The 22,911-nt window shown below is 40.4% G+C and overlaps 1 protein-coding gene across 2 annotated transcripts in view; it reads left to right on the forward strand.

Annotated features, from left to right (window-relative positions):
- PLPP1 (phospholipid phosphatase 1) overlaps window positions 1-22,911 on the forward strand; it is a 69,370-nt gene that overhangs the window by 819 nt on the left and 45,640 nt on the right. The window contains exon 2 of one of the 2 annotated variants that reach the window (XM_030003420.2): window positions 17,067-17,221. The exons of the other annotated variant lie outside the window; for it this stretch is intronic. Coding sequence (XP_029859280.1) covers window positions 17,067-17,221 — 155 coding nt within the window. The remainder of the gene's footprint in view (window positions 1-17,066; window positions 17,222-22,911) is intronic. 2 annotated transcript variants of the gene reach the window in all.

A 22,911-nucleotide genomic window follows, 5' to 3' on the forward strand; every position in this document is an offset into this window, starting at 1 on the left:
TTGTGGCAAAAGCCTGTGCTGGGAGAGGTGGGTGTCCGCAGCCTGGGCTGCGTGCGTTGCCCTTGGTGGCCGGGGGGGCTGGCTGCCCTGAAGGGGGCCGGCGTGGCGGGAGACACCCTTCACCCCAGCGCCCAACGGGGGTGGCACGGTGGGCGCCGTGCGGTGGAGGAGAGATGGGCTTGTAAGGTCCCAGTTGTGCGCGGTCTCGGCGAAACCGATGCTCTGGGCGGAGGCTGGAAGCGAAGCGGGGTACTTACCTACGAGAAGGTGCTGCCGGCGGCCTGGCGCCCCTGCGGGACGGGCGCGGGGGCTGGAGCGTCGCGTCGTGTCGTCGCCCCGGCGCGGCGGTGGCCGCGTGTGGAAGCCCGACAGCCACAGCACGCGGCGCCGCACCGCGAACGCCTGCCGTGGCTAGCCCAGGTCTTGGCACCCTCCCGATGCCTCCGTCTTCTGTTTCGGTCCCGAGCTCTGTTGAAACTGCACCGTGTCCTGTCAGTTTGCATGAACTTTCTCCTCCTGTGTAGCGACGCGACGCAAAGAGTAACGATGTTAGTTATCGCCAGCGATGGGGAAGTAAAGAGCTGTGACTCCTCTGGACCTCTGGGTGTGGAGAGGCTGGGAGGTATCTTCGGTGCCTGAAGTTGTGCTTCTTGGTCAGCCTTAGGAAGTGTTAGCTTTGGATGTTCGCTTCTTAATCAAATGAGAGCAGCGCTTCAGGAATAAATCTAAGCGCTTTCTCGTCATGTTCAGTGGGTGGTGTTTAGTCAAGCAGGTCTGGCTCATACAGTCCCTCTTGGCTGAAGATTACTCTGACATCAGTATGAACATAACGAGCAACGTTTTGTCTTGCCAGATGCTTCGAATAGCAACGGTACCTGTAGCTAAATGGCACCAAAGAACAAAGTTATGGTGAACGATGCATTGCTCTGATTAAATGTCACATGAGAGAGAGCTTTTGGAGGATGATAGTGGACCCATGTAGTCCAGTAGGAGCAATCTTTATTCAGATCAGAAGTTTTACAAAGCCGTGCTGTGGCAAGGCTTAAATTTCCATGCTGTCTTTATGGCCAGTAAAGGAGTTTTGTCTCTCTTGATAATTGTCATTACAAAATCTTTATAATCAGGCAAAAGTTTGCACTGCATGTATACTTTGGTCTGTTTGAAGCATATGTGCATATCCTAACTAATCTTGAGTAATCAAGGAAAACAAAATATATTAAAATTAAGACTGTAGGAGGCATATGACTTGAGGGTTTTCCAGCCAAGAGAATGAGGCTTTCTCCCTGCTCCTGTGCTGAGTTACTACCTAGGGAGTAGATTCTTGACCTTGCCCTGCAGTGTAATACCAATTTAGGCATCTTCCCCTGCCCCCGTATAGCATTTGGATCACAGATGCCCTAACCTGATGCCTCAGTGTGCTGGAGGGTTGACAGGCTTTATTTTCCCTTGGGCTTGTTTACTTCCTGCTAGTAGTGGGAAAAATGCAGGCAGTGCATAACATGAAGTCTCTTGACACCTGCAGCTTTAAAAACATTGAGTTACAGGTTTCAGTGAAACTCTAGGTGAGACAAAAACAGGTAAGTGTAGGAATGGGAAAGATACTGGATATAGGATCAAATTCTCTCCCTCTTCTCTGTGGCTCCCATGTGATTGAGACAGGCCCTTAGAAGAACATAGGTCTTAAGTCTGTGTGTCTAATGGGGGAATCTGTTTGGGTTTTTTTTTTTTTGTTTGTTTTGTTTGTTTTTTTTTTTTTTACTGTAAGAAGAATAGTTCCTGTTGATTGTGGACTTTGATTCTAACTCTTACTTTTTCCCTGCCCTTCCCCCCAATGTGCACTTTGATATCTGCTCAAATGACCAAGGTAACTGCCCAGATAAAGTGACTTGCAGGTATTGATAAGCTGATATCTAGTTATCAATCTCGACTAAAGAGACCATGAAGCCTCCAAGAGAAAACTTCTTTATCTGTGTCATACTGAAAGTTTAAAACTGTGTAGACCAGCTTCAGTTGAGGACTGAACTCTCAGTCTTGGTGTGGTAGCCCATTCTACCATAAAAAGGGCTACCAGTAGCATACTCATGATCCCCAAGGTAACTCTTACAGTCACTTGATACAGAGCTTGCCTTTTTGCTCCTCCCTCTCCTGCCTGCACCTTCCCCATAGTAAGTGAAGATGCAGAAGAAAAATTAATTTCATTGTCTCAGCAGTGTTGGACAGAAAAAAACCCTTAAAGATATCACTTCAAGTTACGGTGACCTGACTTATCCGTGAGCTCACCGCAGTGGAAGCAGATGACTCTGACTCTGTGTGTCTGTGACTTACTCGCCCCTGCTTTAGTCAAACCGTTCTTTGTGCGGGTTCAGCTCTTCTAACACAAGTTTTCCTTCCAAAAGGAGGGAAAAAAGAGCTTTACTGTGATTTTTGGTATTTATTTAAATGGGTTTATTGAAAGGTCTGACAAGGGCCCAAGATGGAGCAGAGGTAAGAGGCTAAGAAGGAGATCAAGAAAGAGCAGGTGGCACAGGAGGGAGCAACATTTCCCCCTTTATGTGGCATTAAGCTGTTAGAGCAGTTTGGTTGTCTGAAACTTAAGGCTAAGGTTGCTTTTAATTGGCCTTAAGGAAACACCTTACCTCATCCATCTTTCTACCCAGTGAGACAGAGAGAATTCAGGGAAAGCAGTCTTTGGTGCCCTGAGAAAATAAATTAAAACACTTCCTCTTATCAGGATAATTCTTTCCTTCTAAATTATACTTGTGTTTCAGCATTAAACTAGTTTCACATCCTGTAATCTAAAAAAAGAAAAAGCTGCAGATTTCTGCAGTATCTGTCCTTAAATAGTGTGATGAGGCTGTATCTGCATTCTGTGAGTGTGTGCGCTGATCTGCAGTGCTGGGTGTGTGCGTGCTGCATGTCCGTATGCAGCTCTGCAGTGCTGCAGGCAACAGCTCCCTTACTCTGTACGGCACAGTAGACAGTCATCAACTTCTTCTGTTGCTGGAAAGCAGGAGTGGCCTGGACTGCAGGACATACTTTTGTTACTTGTCCCTCCTTATTTTTCTGATAGGAGAGACATTTTATATAGCCTGGCACAGATGTGTAAATGGAATTACATTTCTAGATAGCAGTAAAACTATTTTTCACTGACACACAGACTTCATTCTTATGGTTTATTACACTTTCAATTTGTCATGCAAAACATAACAGCTTATTAGAATAACTTAATCAGTTAGCTTGTGACTGATGTCTTCATTAGGCACTATACGTACACTCTGTGCTGCTCTTACAGGTCTATTGTTTGACTGCAAATCGGGCTCCTTCATTAAGGCAGCTAAACAACACTTAAAGAACAAAGTTGGGAAACCCATGGTAATATTACTGTAATTGGTGGAAGAACTACTAAATACATTTACCTTTAAACGAAATTCTCGCTAAGACCGAGTCAGATTAAAGTAAGCTCTGCAGAGGTGACTGGAGCAGTAAGGAAAAAATTCTTTGTGATGCTAGACTCTAGGACAACTCGCACCTGGTCTGTGCTTGTTGCAATTCTTGCCTAACTTGATTGCAGGGATGCAATACAACAGAACTGTGTTTCTTTAGTCCCTTGCCTGACTATGCAATCACTGACAAGCTATTGTAAGTAATTAGGGAGTGTACTTGTCAATAGGTGATTGCTGGTGTAATGCAATAATATGTACAATCTAAGATGAGAAAAATTGATGTCTTTTAAAGAATTTGGCCCTTCACTGTTCTGATCCACTCTTCTGCAATATGTTGGAAATAGTAAAGAATTACTCAGTTAAAAATGCTGTAGACTCTAGTTATGTTCGGTGTATGTGTAGGGATATTCTCCCCCCCCCCCCCCCCCCCCGCCATGTCCTACCCTGTGCTGGTTCAAGAAGCCAACTGAAAACTTCCCTGCTGCCCAGCCATTCTCTAGCAGTGGGGCTATCTGCTACTTGGGTGTTGAGGCACCCTGAGCTACAAGCAGTACCCATGCAAAAAAGAAGGTTGATAGGTGGCTGGTGGGGGGGAAGGTGAGACTGGCAGTCTTACTTCTCTTTTTTTTGTCCTGAAACTACTTCTGAGTAAGGAAAGGAGAATTCTAGTCTTCCAAACAGAAGAACATGTGAACTAAACCCAGAAATACTAAATGCTTGCATCACTTTAAGCTTACTACTTAAAGACTGCTGGAATGCTGTGTGATACAGGGCAATATGCTAAACAGCAGGTGCATGTGTATAGGACAGGTGAATTTGCTTTTGCAGAATGTGACCTGGGAGAGTGAGATGGCTGGACAACTCTGCACACCCTGTACAATGTTTTTGCTTTAGGTGCCATTCTTTGCTTTTGGGAGTGTTTACTTTTGCCTTCACTGAAGGCAGCCATCTGATATTGCTGTTCAGTCAAGGAAGGCCTCCTATGTGGGTTAGCACTTCCCCATTGCCCTAGTTCAAATAAAACCTCCTCCGCTATTACTTGTGACTTACTGACAGATGTGTCACCATCCTTATTTTCTGCGTCATGTGGATGCTAAATCTTTTTTCTAGTGCATGAATACATTGTTAAGCTGTAACAGGTTCATGTGAAAGAGCAGCTTGTCTTCAAATGACACTGTCCACCAGGTAACATGAGATGATACTCATTAAGTTGACTCTCAATTAATTTGAAACATGGTTGTCATGTAAAACAGGGAAAATCTTCCCTCTCCTACTGTGCTTTCTCAAAACACATGAGACTGAATACTTTGGTTGTGACATTGTCCCTTGTTAAAGTTCTTGGCAACAGTCACTTTTTATTTTCCCCTACATAAAGAAAGATGCTCTACCCAGAGGCTCTCTCTATCTTGCTAGGAAGCCTACAGAAAAGCTTCAGGTTAGAACTCAACTAGTTAATGAACACTATTCAAAGTCAGCAATCTGGTTCTTGCTCTGCCAGGTATTGCTGTTAAAGTGTATCTTGTACTCTGGCTAACCCCTGCCTCAAAAAGAGAAGGTCTTGCACTTGCTTCTTACAGCAATGGGTAAATCCCAATTCACCTTCCAGTGCCTTAACAAGAGCCAAATCTTGAACTCGGCACTATGCTCTTTCCTTTTGGCATAAGAGAGGAAGATGCTTGTCAGCAGTGAGGTAGGTTCCTTACCAGCTGCTTGAGTCCTGGTGACTTGTTAACCTTAAGCAGGCAGAAGGGCTCTTGCACCATGCTTATGTGAAGGTGGTGACCTTTGCTTAAGGGAATGGGAGGCAAGGGGCTTCTGACATATTTTCTGTAGAAAATGAAGTACCACACTACGGCTAAAGGATAAAATAGCTCATCTGTCATAGTTGAAGAGGTCCTGTCTCACCTTTATAGTTGCTTGGGTGGTTGTTGAGCCAGTGCTGAGCTGATTCAATACACTGACCTGGTTTTAAAGAGTTGGATCGCATGAGCTCATACTGACTAAAAGCATCTTGGTTTGAAACCTGCACAGTCACAGCCCTGGTGGGAGGGGAGGTGAAGACTTGGCTAGTGGTTGCCTGCTACTGTATAGTTTTATGTGTAGAGCATGGTTGCACTGACCAGATGCTGATGACAGGATAAAGCTGTGATAGTCCTCTATCTGTGACTGTGTTGGAGCCACAGAAGCAGGTAGAACAAAGAGGTGACCTAACTCTGGAAGGTACCTGATGATGAGAGATAACTTGAGCTTTGTAGTCTTCCAAGTGACTTGGATTTATCCCTGACAACTGATAATGCTCTTTCCAGAATTACTAGTCCAGGAGAATTAAAACAAACTCACCTTGGATGATGGGGAGGAAAAAAAGAAAAAGTGCTGAATAGAATTACATAGAATCTTATTGGCAAGATATACCACCCACAGAAGTATGGCTTTAGAAAAGTCAGATTCATTGGTATGGGCTTGATTATTGTTCTATCTGCTGGACTGGGGGGTGGAGGGGGGCTTTCAAGGGATTGTTTCTTTTTCCTCTCCTGCAAAGGAAGCTCCTCCTTCTTGGGGTTTAGTCAGGTAAAATAGCTGACTGAAGACAACTGAAAAATCCACAAACACTAGAAATTCAGATAATGGATGACTAGCAAGTGACTATTTTTAGCCCAGTTTTATGACAAAAATTAAAACCATTTAAAGCTGTCTTGAAGAATCAAGATTTCCTTAAGATAATTTCTTAGACTCTTCTGTTGGAACAATATAGTTGCTGCTACATCAGGAAATACTAATCAGTTCAGCTGCAGCAATAGACCTCTCAGTCCCACCTGTGAGTAGACACACCAGCTATTTTCCATCCTGAGTGGTGTAGTCCTGCAGTTTAAAAACTGGAAGAAAACAGTGCCACTTATATTAAGATCTTCTTCTCATATCAACTGCTAATGAGTTGACGCACCTTCTGGGAGGAATTTTCCTTTCCAAGTTACGAGACTGATCTCAGAGGCACAGAACTAAAGGCTGTCTATTGATAAACTTGCACTGTGTCTTTCAAACTACTTTTGACAGATTCTCTGGTACCTGAGTCCTTCTAGCACAGTCAGGTCCAGCTTTTAAAATTGAGACTGCTTGTTCACATAGAAGCCAAAATAGACCCAAGTAAGGTTCTTCAGCAGAATATGATACAGAAAAATAATGTTGAAACTGTCTGGTGCACTTATCAAACACTTTTTTAGTTATCACATTGAGTCACAGGATTTGAAACAACCAGTACAAGAAACATTAATAGGCTGGTCTTGCTCTGTTACAGGCTTTGCTGATTTGCCTTTCAAAAGCTGTAACCAAGAAGCAGTCTGACTCAGAAATGTCAGTTTAATTTGTATTGTACTTCACACAGGTTTTGGCATCTGCTTGTGTGGCATCTTGATATCTGGCAACAGGAAAATAAAGCTTTTTTTATTTTAAATTTAAAAAGGCAAGTATGTCAGGTGAGGGCAACCATCTTGGAATGGCTACAAACCCCAGTTCTACTAAATGGAGCCAAAGGTATGCAGGAGCCATATCAGTACAGCCTTACTTCTGTGGTGCTGCTGATGAAACAATGGATCTTGCTAGACCTAGCCTAGATTTTATTGCCTCCTCCCCTTTGGCTGCCACTGCTAATCATGAAGCTTTCAGAGGGGCCACATGGAGGTTGCCTGGTCTCATGAGGTAGCTTCGAGATGTTAAGCAAGCCATCCCTGGTATAGAAGAAGGGTCATAGGTTCTTGTTACATCATCCCTTTCCTAGGGAAGGAGGAAGCTGTACCGAACAGGAGTTTTGCTCAGTTTTTGCCTTAAGCATAGAAGGGATTATATATCAAATGTCAGCATCTCTGGTAGCTTCTGCCTCTCAGAATAAGGTGGAATTTTTTCCTGAAATTAATCTTAGTGCATTTTCATCCCTTTGACTTTGTTCTGTTATGGCAGATCTACAGATCACTGTAAGCCTGTTCTGACTGAGTCTTAGATGACTGAGTCACTGAAACTTAACAGTAGGTGCAATATTCTCTGAAACTGGAGTACTGGGATGATAAGGAACACATACGTACCTAAGCTGATCCACCTTATTTTAAGGTATCTGAAGGTTAATGGACTATACTTACCTTAAGCTGAAGGGGCTGGTTTGGAAGCTAGTGGTGGAAAGACCTGAGGGAATAAACTTCTAATTATAACCAGGGAACCTTCTGAAGTGCAGCAACTTAAAAGGGAGCATATATGGTCCTTAAGGGGTCAAGAGGGCATTTAATGGTGAGATACAGAAGGGAGGCAGTGAGATTGAGCCCTGCAAATAGCTCCAGTCAGGAGCTGTTGCCCATTGAATTCCAAAAATCTTCTTAGTCAGTGTCTCCTTTTCTTGTTGTTTCTTGAGTGAGTTCTGTAGCTTTTTGCTGACTCAGGGAAATTAAGGCTTCGATTTTGTTTTGTTAGGTGACCCTATACTGCAGTACTAGTATTCAGTTAAAATACTCCAAGCCGGTATGGTGGCTGGGTCTAATGCTGATGGAGATCCTGGGAGTGGAAGTAAGGTTACTGTTTCTGCTTGCAGACTTGTCATTCTTCCCACCTCTTCTTGAATCTTAAGATTCCAGTCATCAACACTAGGAAATGAAATCTCTAATCATTAATATATAGAAACTAAGATCACAGATCTAATGCTGATAATTTTTACTGAAACTGGAAGGCGACAACTGCTCTATTGTAGGAGTACTGGAGGACTTTCTATGCTGTGGCATTATTCATTATACTCAAGTGTCAAGGGCAATGTTGTATAAATATTTTTTACAAACTCTGGTTAAATTAACTTCTCAGAAGGTCTTCTGAATCAGGACAAAACAATTGCTCTGATAGCTCTAAAATATATAGGGTGTTCTCATTTTTCCTTTTAAAATTCTATTTAAACTAGAACTAGCTTAGTACAGAGCTTATGTTCTCAAAATGTACTGTTAGACACTACAGACTTCAGTGTACCATGAAAAAATGTGGTTCTGATAACTAAGAATAGTCCTCTTAAACGTGGTGGCATGCAGCAGTGTGTACAGTATAAAATGACGTTCTGGTGGATGACAGGGTAGACAATCTTACGGAAATTCTGAGTCCCTCTGTAGCACTGCCATTTTAAGGCCTGACTTTGTTGAAGACTGTTTAAGTAAAATATTGTTATGCTTGTAAGACTTACTGGAAAATGAGCATTTACCCTCCTAACAACTAATAGCCTATTATATTTCTAGAGACTGAATGATATTTCAGTTTAGGGCGTGTAGCTGTATATGAAATACTCTGCAAGCTTTTTGCCATGCACTTCCACAAAACAGAGATTAAAATGGAAAAATATGTATAACTTCTGGAGTGAGTTTAAAAGAGCACTGGTCTTAAATGACATTCAGAGTTGGTGTCACCTGCAATAAAAAAAGAAATAATCCCTCCCTGCCTTGGCAACGGCTGGCCTTGATCAGTTTCTTTTGCTGTATTGTTTTCCCTGCCTGTAAGCCCAGCGCTTTAGGTAGATTGTATGTAGAAGATCTTGATCCTTGGGGGTGTGTGCACAGTTTTGTATCTGTGGGCTTTTTAATTCTGTAGACAATACAGTCAAAGCCTTTAACAGTGAACATGATACTGAGCACATAATGCAAGCAGTGATTAAATATTTAATTTCCCCTAAACAGGAACGGTTATAGTGGGAGAAGTCACTCTCGCTTGCTGTGGCTGCAGCCAGCTGGATTCCTCCCCACCCCATGAGCAGCACTGCAACACAAGGAGCTGCTGACCTCTCCCTTTCCATCCTCCCCCCACCTCTAGTGTCCTTTGGTTATTAGTCTGAGGGTCTTAAATCTTAGGTCTGTCAGTAATGAGGGCAATTGACCTCTGCCCCACTGGGTGAACTTCAGCCTTCTCTGCCCCCTGAACAGAGCAGAGCCCAGGGCACAGCCTTTGCTTGTCACCTGTGACTGGCTTGCTTGAGCGGCATATTTTTCTCAGTGTAAGTAATAGAGCAAGCTAGGATATATTACTGTCTTGCCTCTGCATTTTTTATTTTCTATTTGTACTTCTGTAAATGCTCACAGGAGAGACAATTGCATGGTTTTTAGACTAACAGGTACTTGGTGTTTCTAAAAGTCCATTCTTTTGATTGAAATATAGATAGGAGGGAGAATACAGTTGTCCTATATGAATATTTTTAAACAAGTGTTGTGACTTGTTTTAATGGATTGGTAATGTAGATAACTGAACTAGTGTTCCCATGTAGTACTAAACTGTTGAATGCGGAGAAACTAGAATATGATTTTGTTTTGTTAGTAAATGACTGGACTAGAAATTGCACTCTTCATTATCGAGGCTGGTCCAGCTCAGAGGAAGGTTTCCTTCGCTTCCTGCCTCCACCACCCTTGCCTTGGCTCAATCAAAAGTGTAACACATTGTGAGGCAGTTGTTCAATGAAACTGTTGTCAGCTGGCCCAGGTTGCTCATATGGCTTCTCTGCTAGCCAAATCATAGATGGGCAAAAAAATAAAAATATAAGTAGTGTATAGTTGCAAGTGGAATAGTAACGGAGATTAGAATGTAGTTCATGCTTTTAAATACATACATCCTGTTTACTGAAACCTAGCACAGCTTCTGGTGTTGATCAGAACAATCAGTGTGCTGTTATTAGGTATATTTTGCATTTCTTGGAGTAGAAAAGTAAGATAAAGTCCTTTAAAGTGGCTAGGAGGTGAGTTGTGGGCTAGCCACTCACCTCAGCTACTGAAAATAAATAGTATATTGATTTTTCTCTTATACATCCCTCACCTTTAGGTGTCAAATCTAAACACTTTCTTTTTTTTTTTTAATCTCTTCTTTCTCTTAGTAGTTTTCTGTATTCCCAGAACCTCCTGCCTAAGAGGTGTTGATTCTTTTTCTTGACTGCTTGTGGAAAGAAATTTTCAGCACATCTGCTTTTCTGCAAAGAACAGTCTTTTACAGGTGCTCCCAGCAGCGTGAGGTTGACCTGTCTCGGTTTCTTTAAATCTCTTGCATACTACTTTCCCCCAGACTGTACATTGCAAAATGAGCAGGAAAGCAAACATGGTTGTCCTGGCTGAAAATAAAAGCAAAAATAAATGTAAAAGCGTGGGAGAGCTTAAATTTTCTGTTGCCCTCAGGAGTAATTACCAGTTGTATAGGTTCAGCTCAGAATGATGCTATTTATTTGTCTGTGGGGTTATTTAACAGCATCATCTCTCTAATAAGAATGTAAGCTATGAAAAGTACCTTTTTCTTAAATGAGCAGCCTTTAGCTGAATAACTGAGCTTTTTTGAGGCTGTCATTTGCTGTTGTTTTACAGAGATTATTTCTCCAATACAGCCAGAATTCATGCTTGACACCCCCCAACTTAACTGTAGATTGTGGATTTCTTTACAAAAGCTGAAACTGCCGTTCTGTCAGCACATAAAGTACAGAATGCATTGAATCTATTTTTCAGGATAAGTATAGAGAAACATAAAAATTCTTCTCAGTCTCACGTTAGTCTAGTACAGTTTCTCTTAATTAGCACTTACGTGTGAGTTCAGTACAGGATGAGGAAAAAGCTTTGGTTAATAATCAAGCTAGAATGTTCTCCTCTTCCATAGGCTCCCTTAAGGGTAACTGCCTTTCTCCCAGTTTCTAGATATTTGTTTGTTTAAATGAGAAGAACTTCCTGATTGAGGACCAGGTAGGAGTCTTGTGTGTCTTGGAGAACTTGAAACACTAATTCAGCACAAGTTTTTAAGATGGCACAGAGCCTGAAGTGAAGATTTGGTTGCTTCCACAGATGAGGAGGCCAATTGGGGTTAGTTAAGGGATGTTTACAAAAAATAGTGCGTTCCTTTGAACTGCTTAAAACTGGAGGAGAAGGCACCACGGACCAGGAAACAATTTCGCAGGTGTTTAAGCTGATCTGAAACTATGGCCAGACTGTCCTTGTTCTCCCTTCTTCCACACCCTTGGCTACATGTTCCTATTCTGTCCTTTACACTGGCTCTAAGAGTCATGCACTTGGCCAGATGAGCAAGTGCTCCTGAAGAACCTGTGTTGTGTGGGCATGGGCTTTTTCTTTTTTTGGACAGGTTGGTGTGAAAAGCTAGTGCTGTGGCAAGGAAGGGGATAGCAGTGGATGGCTAGAGGTGGGAGAAGGGCAGGACAGTCTAGGTTGTCTTGAGGTGCTCTTGAAAGCATAGCCAGGTTTTTTTGAGCACCACACTTGGTTCTGAACTAGATGGTACAGTATAACTTGGAACGATTAAAAACTTCAAGACTCTCTTTTGTTTCAGATATAAAACTTAAATAGTCTTAAAATGGAAGACCTATCTAAAACTGTGTCCATAGACTTAATTAGGAAAATGTTCATAAGTTTTAAGTAGAACACACAGTATTTTTAGACCTTGAAGCTACCTCCTCTTGAACAATATTCCCTACTGATCTTAAGTATTTATGGCAACTGCCAGCTGTAAAAGAGGCTAATTCAGCTATAAATGCTGTTTTTTTTCCCTGTTTAGGGAAAAATATCCCATGCAGCTTGCTAGCAAAGCCAAATGGACACCTGAGTATCAGAATCCAACTCCTTATGCCTCCAAACTTAAGCACCTAACTCTAAAGTTATAGGTGTGATAAATGCCACAAATCGGAATAATAGTGCAGTGTTTCACACGTTGTAAAAATAAAAAGATCATAGTTTGGTGTCCAGTGCTTCCATTTGTAGGATAAATTGTGGAACTTAAATTACTTTTTTTTTTTCATCTTCAAAAAAATTATTTAAAATGTAACAAATAACATATTTTTCATTAAACAGTCTTGGGTTTTTTGTTGATTTTTGTTTTTTTCTTTTTTCCAAGGGAACACTTCGCCTCCCCCTTCCCTTGGGTATTGTTTTTTTCTTGATATACTCCCTTCCTGTGGGTGGAGAACCATTCTGAAGTGACTTCTTGCCTAGTCTCCCAGCCTGGACTTCCCTTCCTTCCTTACAGGCTTTTGTGCCATGCTGTGTTGTCCAGCCAGATCTGATTAAATACGAGTTCCCTGAAGGCTGTTGATATTGCTATGAATTATCCGTAGGTTTTCAATGGAAACTACACTACAACTGGCTTGAACCTACAAATTAGAGTTGGAAACTTCTTGTGAACTCAGCATAGCCCCATGTAACTATTTCAGCTAGCTTAGCTTCACTCTGTACAAATGTTTGTTGCCCTGTTGTACAGTTCTAGCCAAAAACTTAAGGCTGTTCCTTCCCTGCATCCCCTGCTCAGTAATTCAAGTATCAGACTTGCCTCTCTCCTCTCCCTTTCCTTCCTGTGCACTTTTATTCTTGTCCATATATGTGAAGCTTTCACCTCTCTTTCATAGGTAAAGGCTTCAAATCTCTGCAGTCTCTTTTCCTGTTCAACTTTGTTACTACTGCTGTAGCTTTTGGGCTTAGCCAGAGTATGTTTGCATGAGCATTACAGGAGAAGTGCCTCCCAGTCTTTTACAAAATCTTGGATGGGCCAGTTCCAGAGCACTTGAGTGATCAAATTGTTTTCTTTCTATAATGAAAGGGGAGAGAAACCAGATCAGAGGACTGCTGTTTCTTGCTACTACCTAGCAAAACGGCCCAGAACCTGTTGGTCACTAGTCCTTGACAAGATCAACTGGACAAATTTTAATGGAAAATAGAGAAACTCCAATTCTAAGTCTGAAGCATGGGGAACTGCAAGGAACAGTCTTTTTTTACAGCTGAAGGTGCTTTAGAGAATATGAATAACAGCTGAGCCATTATGGTCCCTTAAGGTACAAAGTTACTTAGATCACAAGAGCACCCTCAGAGGTTACTGCTGGTACTGGCTAGGTAAAAAGGAAGAGGAGGTACGTTGTGAAGAGGACAAAGCATGAGAGTTGATCTACAAGATTGCGTTTTAGCCTAGTAATCTTTCAGTAGGTCTTGGTCACCCTTTCCTCCAGTTTGTAGAAGCTAATGAAACTGAACATATGTGCATTCCTCAGAAGTCCAGTGTACAGTCACCCTGCTTAAAGGTCATGGAGATGCTTGGCCCCTGTGATGGCAATACTGGCCTGTTATGTACATTAGTGTGGGTTTTTGGGTTTTTGTTTGTTTGTTTGTTTGTTTGTTTTCTTACAGTGAAAACGTCAGGACTGTTTGCTTATATGCACTAAGTGTTGTCTTCTCTCCCTGTAAAATAAGCAGTAGTAAAAATGCTGCTACTTGTTTGGGGTAGGTTAACATTGAACTAAACACCATTTCACATAGTCTTCTACTCCACTGCTGGAAAGCAGTGCATCATTTAGATTGCAGTCGGAATTCTAACAGTGATGTAAAAAATGGTAATGGACAGTTAGTGTAAGATGTATAACCGACTTCCAGTTTCTCGTATTCTTTTACTATGGACTATACGAATGAATTTTGCAGTCGCTTTGGTGAAACTGTTCTCATCTGACCCCTTTGCTGCTTTTCCTCTTCCCCCCCTTCCGAGAATCTCATGTTTGAAAGTAGAAACATATTTCTAAATTCCAACTCTAGTTTACACACTTTTAAAGTACTTTCTAAGCATTGCATAATGTAGTCACATCAATCTGATTTAACAAAAAGGTGCATCCTTTTCTTTCAATGAAACAGATGTAAAAGGAACAAAAATGTACGAAGAAATATTTAAATGTATAGGCACCAGAAAAAATTTGGATAACTGCTGGTTATGTAAAAGTTCTCTCAAACTAGTTTTTATAAACAAATTTCACATAAAGAAGACTATTTAATGAGAAGAAAAGAAAGCTTAAATTAAATCTTGAGTTCCTTTCCTCTTTGTTTAATGAAAACTGAGTGCATAACACTTACTGTCAGGAATTCTCTCCAATTAAAAAAAAAAAAGCCCTCAAGCTTCTGCCTTAACAAAGTTATAGAGTGAGTAATTATCTCGTGCTGCAGTTACACAACAACAAAAACCCCTTCATATTCAAACTGGTTGTTTGTTTTGCTGGTAGGCTTAAAACACTGCTTGTGATACCTAGGGTACTTTCTCTTTTTCATGTACACTCATGTAATAGCTCTCTTCCAGTTCCTAAAGAAATCTTCCTTGAAAAAAACACATGACCCATGACTGTGAATCTGTCTACTTTGGTGGCAAGAAATTTGGAATTTTTAAGCTAAGAACTCTGTTGTGTTTGCAAGTGAATTGCTGCAGTGTCCTGTAGTTTCTGAACTGGAGCACTTAGAGATCATACTTCAGCTGATAAAAACAAAACAGCCTGTCCTAATGAATTTAAACTCAGAAACAAAACCAAAGCAAAACACCTCAAAATCTTATTGTAAAAACTGAGCAATATTGGCTAAAAAAGGTTGAGCTGGAAGGCTGAAAATGTAATTGAATGAAACAGAAAAATTCTAGGTGTTGAGTTGTAGCAGATTTTCTTGGAAAAAAGAGGTATGTCTGTTAAGTAGTCAACTTCTGCAAAACACAAGCTGCTGTTTAAATTAACCATGAGAATGTGGTATTTCCACATGTGAAAATCTGGTGACCTGTTTGAGAAGATAGGATTGTATCAAATAGGTAATGGCTTTGCCACTCAAATCATCCTGACGCTGGGTATGCAATAGCAGAGATAAAGACAGGAAACTTGGGCTCTGACTTATGTTAGTGGAATCTTGCCATAGCCTTGAGTGGAGCTGAAAATTGGCTCCAGACATGCGAACATACAGCAATGTCCTTAGATCCCAGTGAACTTTCCGAGGTCTTCAGTGTGGCCCCCTTTGTATTTGAAGGGCTGCGATTCTTCTGTTTTGGCTACTTCTGCCATCTCCATTCTGTCAAGCTGTAGCTCTTTTCTCAATCATTAAAGCAGAGGAGGGAGAGAGACCTTTGAGATGCAGTTGATTGGAAGGTATGTCATCCTACTTCATGAATAACTTTGTGCTTAAAGTTGAACAAGCATGTTTGCATTCTTGTTCAGTTTTGCTGTAGGCGATGGTAAGCATCTGCTGAACTGCTTTGCTGCATCAGCATCCCCAGTTGTTAAGGCAGTGAACAGTCCTTAGGATTTTGGATGTTAAGTGGAAAAAATTCCTCTCTGCTCCATAGGAGGCTTTAAATTCCTGGCAAACTGCCTTCTGTGACCATAACAATTTTCTTAGAAGAGGAGTTGGGGTATTACCAAGTACATACACAGTTTCAATATGCACTTTGCGAGCTTTTGCACTGTGACTTAGCAGCCCAAAGAAGGGGCCAGGATTTATCACTCTGTTCCTACTGTTTCACTCTTGATGTCTTTTCTTCTAATGAAGTATGTAGAAATAAGCTTATTTAAAACCCCTTTAAGTGACTTATCTGATAGTCTTAACAAGTGTCACCAGAAATCAAAGCAATCTCTGATCACATGAACTTCATTGAAATGTTTTTTGTTCTCAGTACAGCAGTTTGTTTATATCATGAGTAGTCTCTTCTGCTTCAATAATCGCACTTACCTCATTTACGTATAGAGTGTCTATATGCAGAATTGCATATTACATGGATGTTGGGGAAAGTAAAAAGTTTAGTTTGCCCTTTTTTACCTTGTTTTAAACCAAAATCTACTTTTTTGTTTTTTGTTTGGGGATTTTGCAGTTCTTACAGCATTGCCTAATTTATCCACTGTCCGTTACTTGCTCAGGGGACCAAAGAAAATGGGGGGGATGAAAAAGTAGAGTAAAAGACAAACTTGGGTTTCCTGAGGTCACTGCTCCCGCAAATGTCTGTTCCCTAGCTGATTCTTCTTGTCAGAAATAAGTTACAGACCTGAATGTAATTGTCAGAGGCCTTGATGACTTCTTTGGCATGACTGCCAGTATAGTGGAAGTGACCTTTTAAGAGAGGGAATAGGTAATATGTCACACAGTGTAAGTTCAGAGAGCTATCACTTGTACCCAGGTTTCAGTTTGCATGTTAATAACTTAGTTATTTCATGCAGAAATCTTCCAAAGTGTGCAAAAGCTGTGTAAATGCAACTCTTAAAGTACAAATCTCATTACCTTCAGATGCAGTCCATTCACTGTCCCTGTTTCCTGTTGGTGTCTCTGCAGTTTTCTTGTTCCGCTACCTGCATGAAAACTACTTGCATGAAAACTTTTAAATCCCGGACTACGACAAAATCTGTATGTATTTTTGTCGTCTTCTCTGTAAACACTAGCCAGATTATAGTGTATAGAACAAGGCTGGTAATTCAGATACAAGGCAATGTCATGGGGTGGTGGCGAAGGAGGGGGTACAAAAGGCAGCCTGCCCTCAAGAACTATTCAGTCATGTGGGTGACAAATGCTTTCCTTAAGTGTAATCTTGGCTCAGTGTGTGGCAACTCACCTTACTGATGAAAGGACTTTGAAGTCTGTTCTTAACTTCTGTATCTGATGGGCAACCTCAGAGTCCTTCTGAAGTAGATTTCTAGAAGAGATAAATTTCTATAAACAGGATTTGGTAAGTGTGTGCATTGCATGATACTTAGGAAACTTGAGTTTTGCATGTTTGGTAGCTTCCTCCATGCATGTTTAAAAATGATTTTTTTTTTTTTTTTATTTAACCACATGTATTTCTTGTTTTTGTTTTTTGTTTTCCTTCCCCCAACAGCTGGCTTACCCCTTGGTGTTCTAAACTTGGCCAAAATAAAACCGTATCAGAGAGGCTTTTTCTGTAATGATGACAGCATCAAGTATCCGTTCCATGACAGTACCATCACATCCACTGTCCTCTACACAGTGGGGTTCACCCTGCCCATTTTCTCTGTAAGTAGCTAATATATAGGGAGCTTTGGTGATGGGAGTAAAATGTATGCCTTCCAAGAGTTCAGCACTGTGACTGTGAGTTGAAGACAGTCTATATAGGCAAAATCCCATGTATGTATAGTCATATGCATGTGAAAGGTACTGTTGCTGCTTTCTGTTTGCACAGAAAATCTGGAACCAATTTGTAACTGCTAGTATCACTAATCTCATTTGTTTTAGGAGCAGAAAAAATGGAGATGAGGATTTAAACTGTATTAGTTAGTCTAGGCTTCTGTCATTCGGCAGAAGAATGCTACAGGCTTCCAAAATGCTATGGAATGAATACATCTCTTGTTCAGAATGGCTTGGTCTGATAACTTAAAAACTTGTGATGTTAAAACTTCCACTGTAGTGGCGTGCACAAACCTGTAACTAGTGACTGTTGCTTCCATATACTGTCTAGAGAAATAAGTCTAATTCGGACTCAGTGGGTTTTCTTAGGTTTAAAAAAAAATGTGATGACTCTTTAAACACTTCAAAATGGGATACAGAGGCTGAAAATCTAGTTGCTTGTAGAAAAGAGGCTCAGTGTTTTCAAGACCACATGATTTTTACAGAGAACAATTTAACTCTTCAGTAGTTTTTTTCTGACAATATTTTAAGCCTGATTGTATTCGAGCTTTTAGTAAGGTTTGAGCTCGTTTAGAAAACCAAAATGTAACTATTCAGAATAGTCTTGAACCTGAAACTGAATCTTGTTGCTTCTGCCTGCAGTGATTGACCAAACTATATTAGAGATGGTCATAATATTTGGTCTGATAAATGTATATGCTGAATTAATCATAAGAAGTATATATTAAATTGGTTTAAGGATGGAAGCAGTCATTTAAAACAAGTAAACAGAAATCTGCAGAACCCCTATATGCATTACTCTAGTTTTTCCTTAAATGCTTATTTGTTAGAGCATGCATTAGTCCTATGCAGTAAATAGAAGGTAGACACAACAGTTACCATTAGCGTAGTTTCACTTTTGGGGAAAATAGTCTGAAGTTTGTCATTTTTACATGTACTGACATATCTTCAGCACAACTTCAGGAAAATTTCTTTTCCAGTAGGGTTCATGTGTGCCTTAATTGATATGTGCACAGGTAAACTAGCAATTGCAGCTCTGTGCAATTTTGGACTTCTAAAGAGGCATTTCAGATGCAGTTAGATAATCTGTTGAATTGCTTGACTTTTTTTTTTAATCTTCAATTTTTAGATTTGAAGAAGTTCCTGTAATAAAGTCAACTGAGATGCATTTTTTTTTTTTTCGTGGCTTTAAAGCAGTGGAGAAACATCTGACTTAGAGCTAATTTACACAAAAGCATAAACATTTAAGGAGTGGTGTGGACAGCTATTGTAACTTTAACTGCCAAGTTATCTAAAATTATAACTTTGAATTTGACTTGCAAGTGATGCTAGTCTATTCTGATATTTCTTCTTCTATGGTACTTTTGAGGATTCACACAGTGAATTTTTATTGCCTGTCTTTGTGCCGGGGATTGGAGTATATAATTGGAACAATCGCTTCTGGCCTCCATGTTGAGAGTTTTAAAAAAAAAAAAAAAAAATTCTAAAGCACTTGTAGTTCTGTAACAACAATACAGGCTATCCAAATCAGTTTTCTTCAGTCTGAATATTTTACAAACCTTAAAGCAGCACAGGTTTTCTGGAATCTAGTGAGAAAGTAATCACCGTAGTGTGTATGTTACTGCTCTGTCTAGTTAACATGTTAACCTAACTGGCTTTCTTAGTCTCAATTTTAGATTCAGGGAATTCTTTACCTTCATGCAAGAGGTGAAAAATCACTTATGGCTACTGAAAACTTAGAGCTAGGGTGAGCTGTATAACTAGGGAGTATGATATCTGAGTTATTACAACTCGCTGAGTTGAAAGTGGGTTCCGGTTGAATGCTTTCTAGCTTCAGGCTTGTCTTTATTAAAAATAGATGGGAAAGTTGATCTGTCTGGGAATATGAGAATCTGACATTCAGGCTGGTTTTTGTTTTGGACTGACTCAGTGGAGGCTTGAGACTTTTTCCAAGGCAGCTTAAGTTTTTGGAAGTAGTATGTTCCAGAGTCAATATCCTCAGCAGGGACACAGCTGGCTCATGAAAGCTTATTGGGCAGTAATGCTGATTATCCCACATCTAGTAAAAAAATGTTATCCTGACATGAGACTTTGTTGAAAGGAACAGGCTTCTCAATGAAGGAATGGATGGTAAAAATTGGGTCTAATATTAGGCAAATAAGAGTTGATAAATTGCACTTTTGTGCAAACTTTTCTTCCCTAATTAAAGGCTACTTCAAACAGGATACTTGTTCCTAAGTAAGACTTACACCTCAGCTTTGTCACATCACAAAATAGAAAGAACTTGTAGGAAGCTAAGGGAAGCAAAAGGACTCATCTGCAACATGTAAAAAAAAAAAATTGAGTAGTAGGGTGGTTATAGCCCTTCCCCTTAGCATTCAACAATGTATAGGTATTGCTGATCCAGTTATTTAGTCCTGACTCCCTTAAGCCTCATGAAATCTAAGCAGAAATGCTTGAAATATTATTATGTATATGCCCCTTGCTGCACTAACAGCTTGCTTGTCTTCAGAGTGCAGTAAGAAATGGCCTGAACATCTTGCTGTATAATAATAAAAGGTCTTGTCTGGTTCAGTTGTTGGGGTAGACCCATAGTGGAATATAAAACAACTTCAAAGAAAAGAAAAACCCAACAAACCCTGTAGTAATGAGTAAGGCATAGATACTTCATTGTTAAGAATTCTCTTTCTGCATAAAATAAACTAGGCTGCCTGAACATTGATTTGTCTTCAGAACATTTTATGAAGCTTTACAAGATGTGTTAAAAACTTTCAGGGACTTTAAAAAAAAAAAAAAAAGAATGCTCTTAGAATTCACAGTTCCATTAATGAACTCTTTCTGTTCCCATTGCCACATTTTACCAGGAAATAAAATGTTTGGGAAAGAAACTCTTGTTTATTCTTTTCCAAGTGCCACTTCACAGTATGATACTTCTCAGTTTTACAAATTGTTTTCTGTGTCTGGATGGGAAGCGCAATTTTTCTATTAGAATTTTTGGAGACTTAGGGTCAACAAGCCTTGGTAGTGCTCTGGAAAAATGAATGTCTTTAGATGTCTAGACCTGTGTCTGGAGCAGCACACATCTATGACGACTGATGTTTCAAGAACCCCAGAAGATCTTTATGATAATTCTACCTTCCCAAGTCTTTTTAGAGATGTTTAGAAGGTAATTTGGAATAGTCTAACAGCCATGACTAGTTAGAGGGGGTGGTGGCTCTAGACTGCAGATCTAGGAATATTCTGAAATTAATCTTTAAGATGGTGTACTTGGTCTGGCATTTTTGGTCTTTAGCTGTTTGCATGAGATCAGCTCTTCCAAGTATAAATGACAAATTAATGTCAGTGTCTTTCTGTTGCAGTGAGGTCCAACCATGCCTGTTTGCATGTGTCCTATTCAGTTAGTCTTTTCTGGTGACTTCACCTCCAATCAGTTTTTTCTTCCTCCAGCCATCTCTCTTCTTATGACTGCTGCCCTCAGTGACACTCATACAGCTTCTTTTAGATCTAAGGGTGGGTGCAGTTGGGGGACAGAGAAGCACAGAGCAAAGGAGACCTCTCTGAAGCATTCTTCTCACCGAAGGAGCAGAAGAACAGAGCAGCTCAAGAGTTGCTGAGTTTCATCTGCTACCTGTGCTGGGTTCTGAGCAGGGTTTCTGTAGTTCCCTACCAAAGCTTTGCCTGGCTGCTCTGTTCAGGAGCTGAAGGGACACAACCCACTGGTGAGTTTCTATATGAGGGACTAATTTATGAGAGGGCAAGAGTTCAGTTCTTCTAACTCAGCCAAAGTGCAGCACTGAGTTTCTGGGGAACAAAGTAGTTTGTGACAACTGTTGCTACTAAAACAGGTAATGCGAAAGCTGATGTTCCTCACAGGGGAAGTGTTCACTAGTAAACAGTTTTGAGGAAGTCACTTCTTTGGGATGAGTTCTGCTATTTGGGACTTCTTTGAGAGAAAGGAGCGTTATGGGCCTGTAGGACTTAATTTCTCCACCTTGAATGCATCCAGAAGATATTTAGGTGGTCAGGTCTGTTGTCTTCTACTTCAAAAAACAAAACCAAAACATTCTTATTTTTGTTTGGCAAAGGCTAGTGTCTTCAGTATCACAATGCCTTCCCAAAAGGAATCTATGTAGCTTTGCTCCTGTGCCAGCTTTAACCTATTAGGCATTAGGCTTAATGTTTTCAGAAATGTCTCCTTCTACCATGTGTATCAATGTAACTTTTCCTTCCTACAGATTAGCACAATCATACTTTGGAGGCAATCTACTGACTTATTTTCTGGCAAAAGGAACTAATCTTCTTTTATGCGCTGTTTGTGAAAGGGTTGTATTTTGCAGGGAAACTTTTATTGAAAGCACCTATTTGATTAACAACATAAGCACTTACTGGGCTAATTCATATATTTCCTGAGACACAAATGTAGTGACTGCTGTGGTGAAGGCTGATAAAGCAGGGGACTGTAATGAAGCCTATTGAAGACTGTTAGATTGGTACATGTACACTCTTTTTTTTTTTTTTTCAGCAGTGTCAAAGCTTTATGGCCCACTGTTGATAGTTTTGCAACTAATTGAAATTAAAAGCTGCTGTTTGACATTAGAGTGGACTTTTGCATCCTTTAACTTAACTTTCAGGTTTCAGGTTATGTATTAGTAATTTTATTATGCTCTGAACAAGACTTTGCCTCTTACCTGGTAAACTTTTTCAAGAGGAGAGTAATGTTTTCATGTTTTTTTGGTATATTCATGGCACTGGCAACCTTTCTGGGCAATGCTTTTGAACGTCATAATCTGGCATAAGTTCTACTTGATACTAACTGTTCATCTTGTACTGCTGCAGATCAATATCATCTCTGAACCCAAGCTTATTCTGAGGAATAAACTGCTAATTTGTGTTTGTTCAAACTCTGTTTAAAGCCAACATAATAACAACCCATGTTTATACTATGTGAAGGGTTAATGTGCAGGGTGATGCACTTTGAATTGATGAGTAATTCCTGGGTGAGATCAGTGCTGTGGGGGACAGAGGCTAAGAAATGGCAGTTGCTGCATCCAGCTTTAGTCCCACTTGTGCCCTGTCCATGGCGAGGTTGTTCTGGTGGGCTCAGTTTGAAATCAGGTGAGGAAGGATCTGAGGAGCACCACTTCCAGTTTGATACTTGTACAAATCACTCCTGCCAGATGCAGCTCATTTTAAATAAATAAATAAATTGCAGTGACTTGCTTAAGTCTGTGGACTTCAATATTGTACTTTTCTCAGTCCTTCAGGTACATTTGTTAATACAGGGATGAAGAACGCACGCAGTGTATGAAACTGAGTAAAATAGTTGGCAGCCTAACAGTGGAAGGAGGTCCAGTCAAGGGCTTTTAAAGTGCAGAGTGAAGCTTGGTCATAACTACGAGAAAGCTAAGCAGTCACAGTGGTTTGAGTTGTTTTTGAAGGTATTATTTAGTAGAGTATACAAAAGGGTGAAATGGAATAGGGAGGAACATAGGGAGAGGGAGTTGTAACTTAAATATTTAAAGGCTTGTCACTTAAGCAAAAAACCCAGTCTGTGGCATAGATTTTTACTTGTCTCAATC

Source organism: Aquila chrysaetos, chromosome Z (genome assembly GCF_900496995.4).
Source record: "Aquila chrysaetos chrysaetos chromosome Z, bAquChr1.4, whole genome shotgun sequence".
Taxonomy (NCBI): Eukaryota; Metazoa; Chordata; class Aves; order Accipitriformes; family Accipitridae; genus Aquila; species Aquila chrysaetos.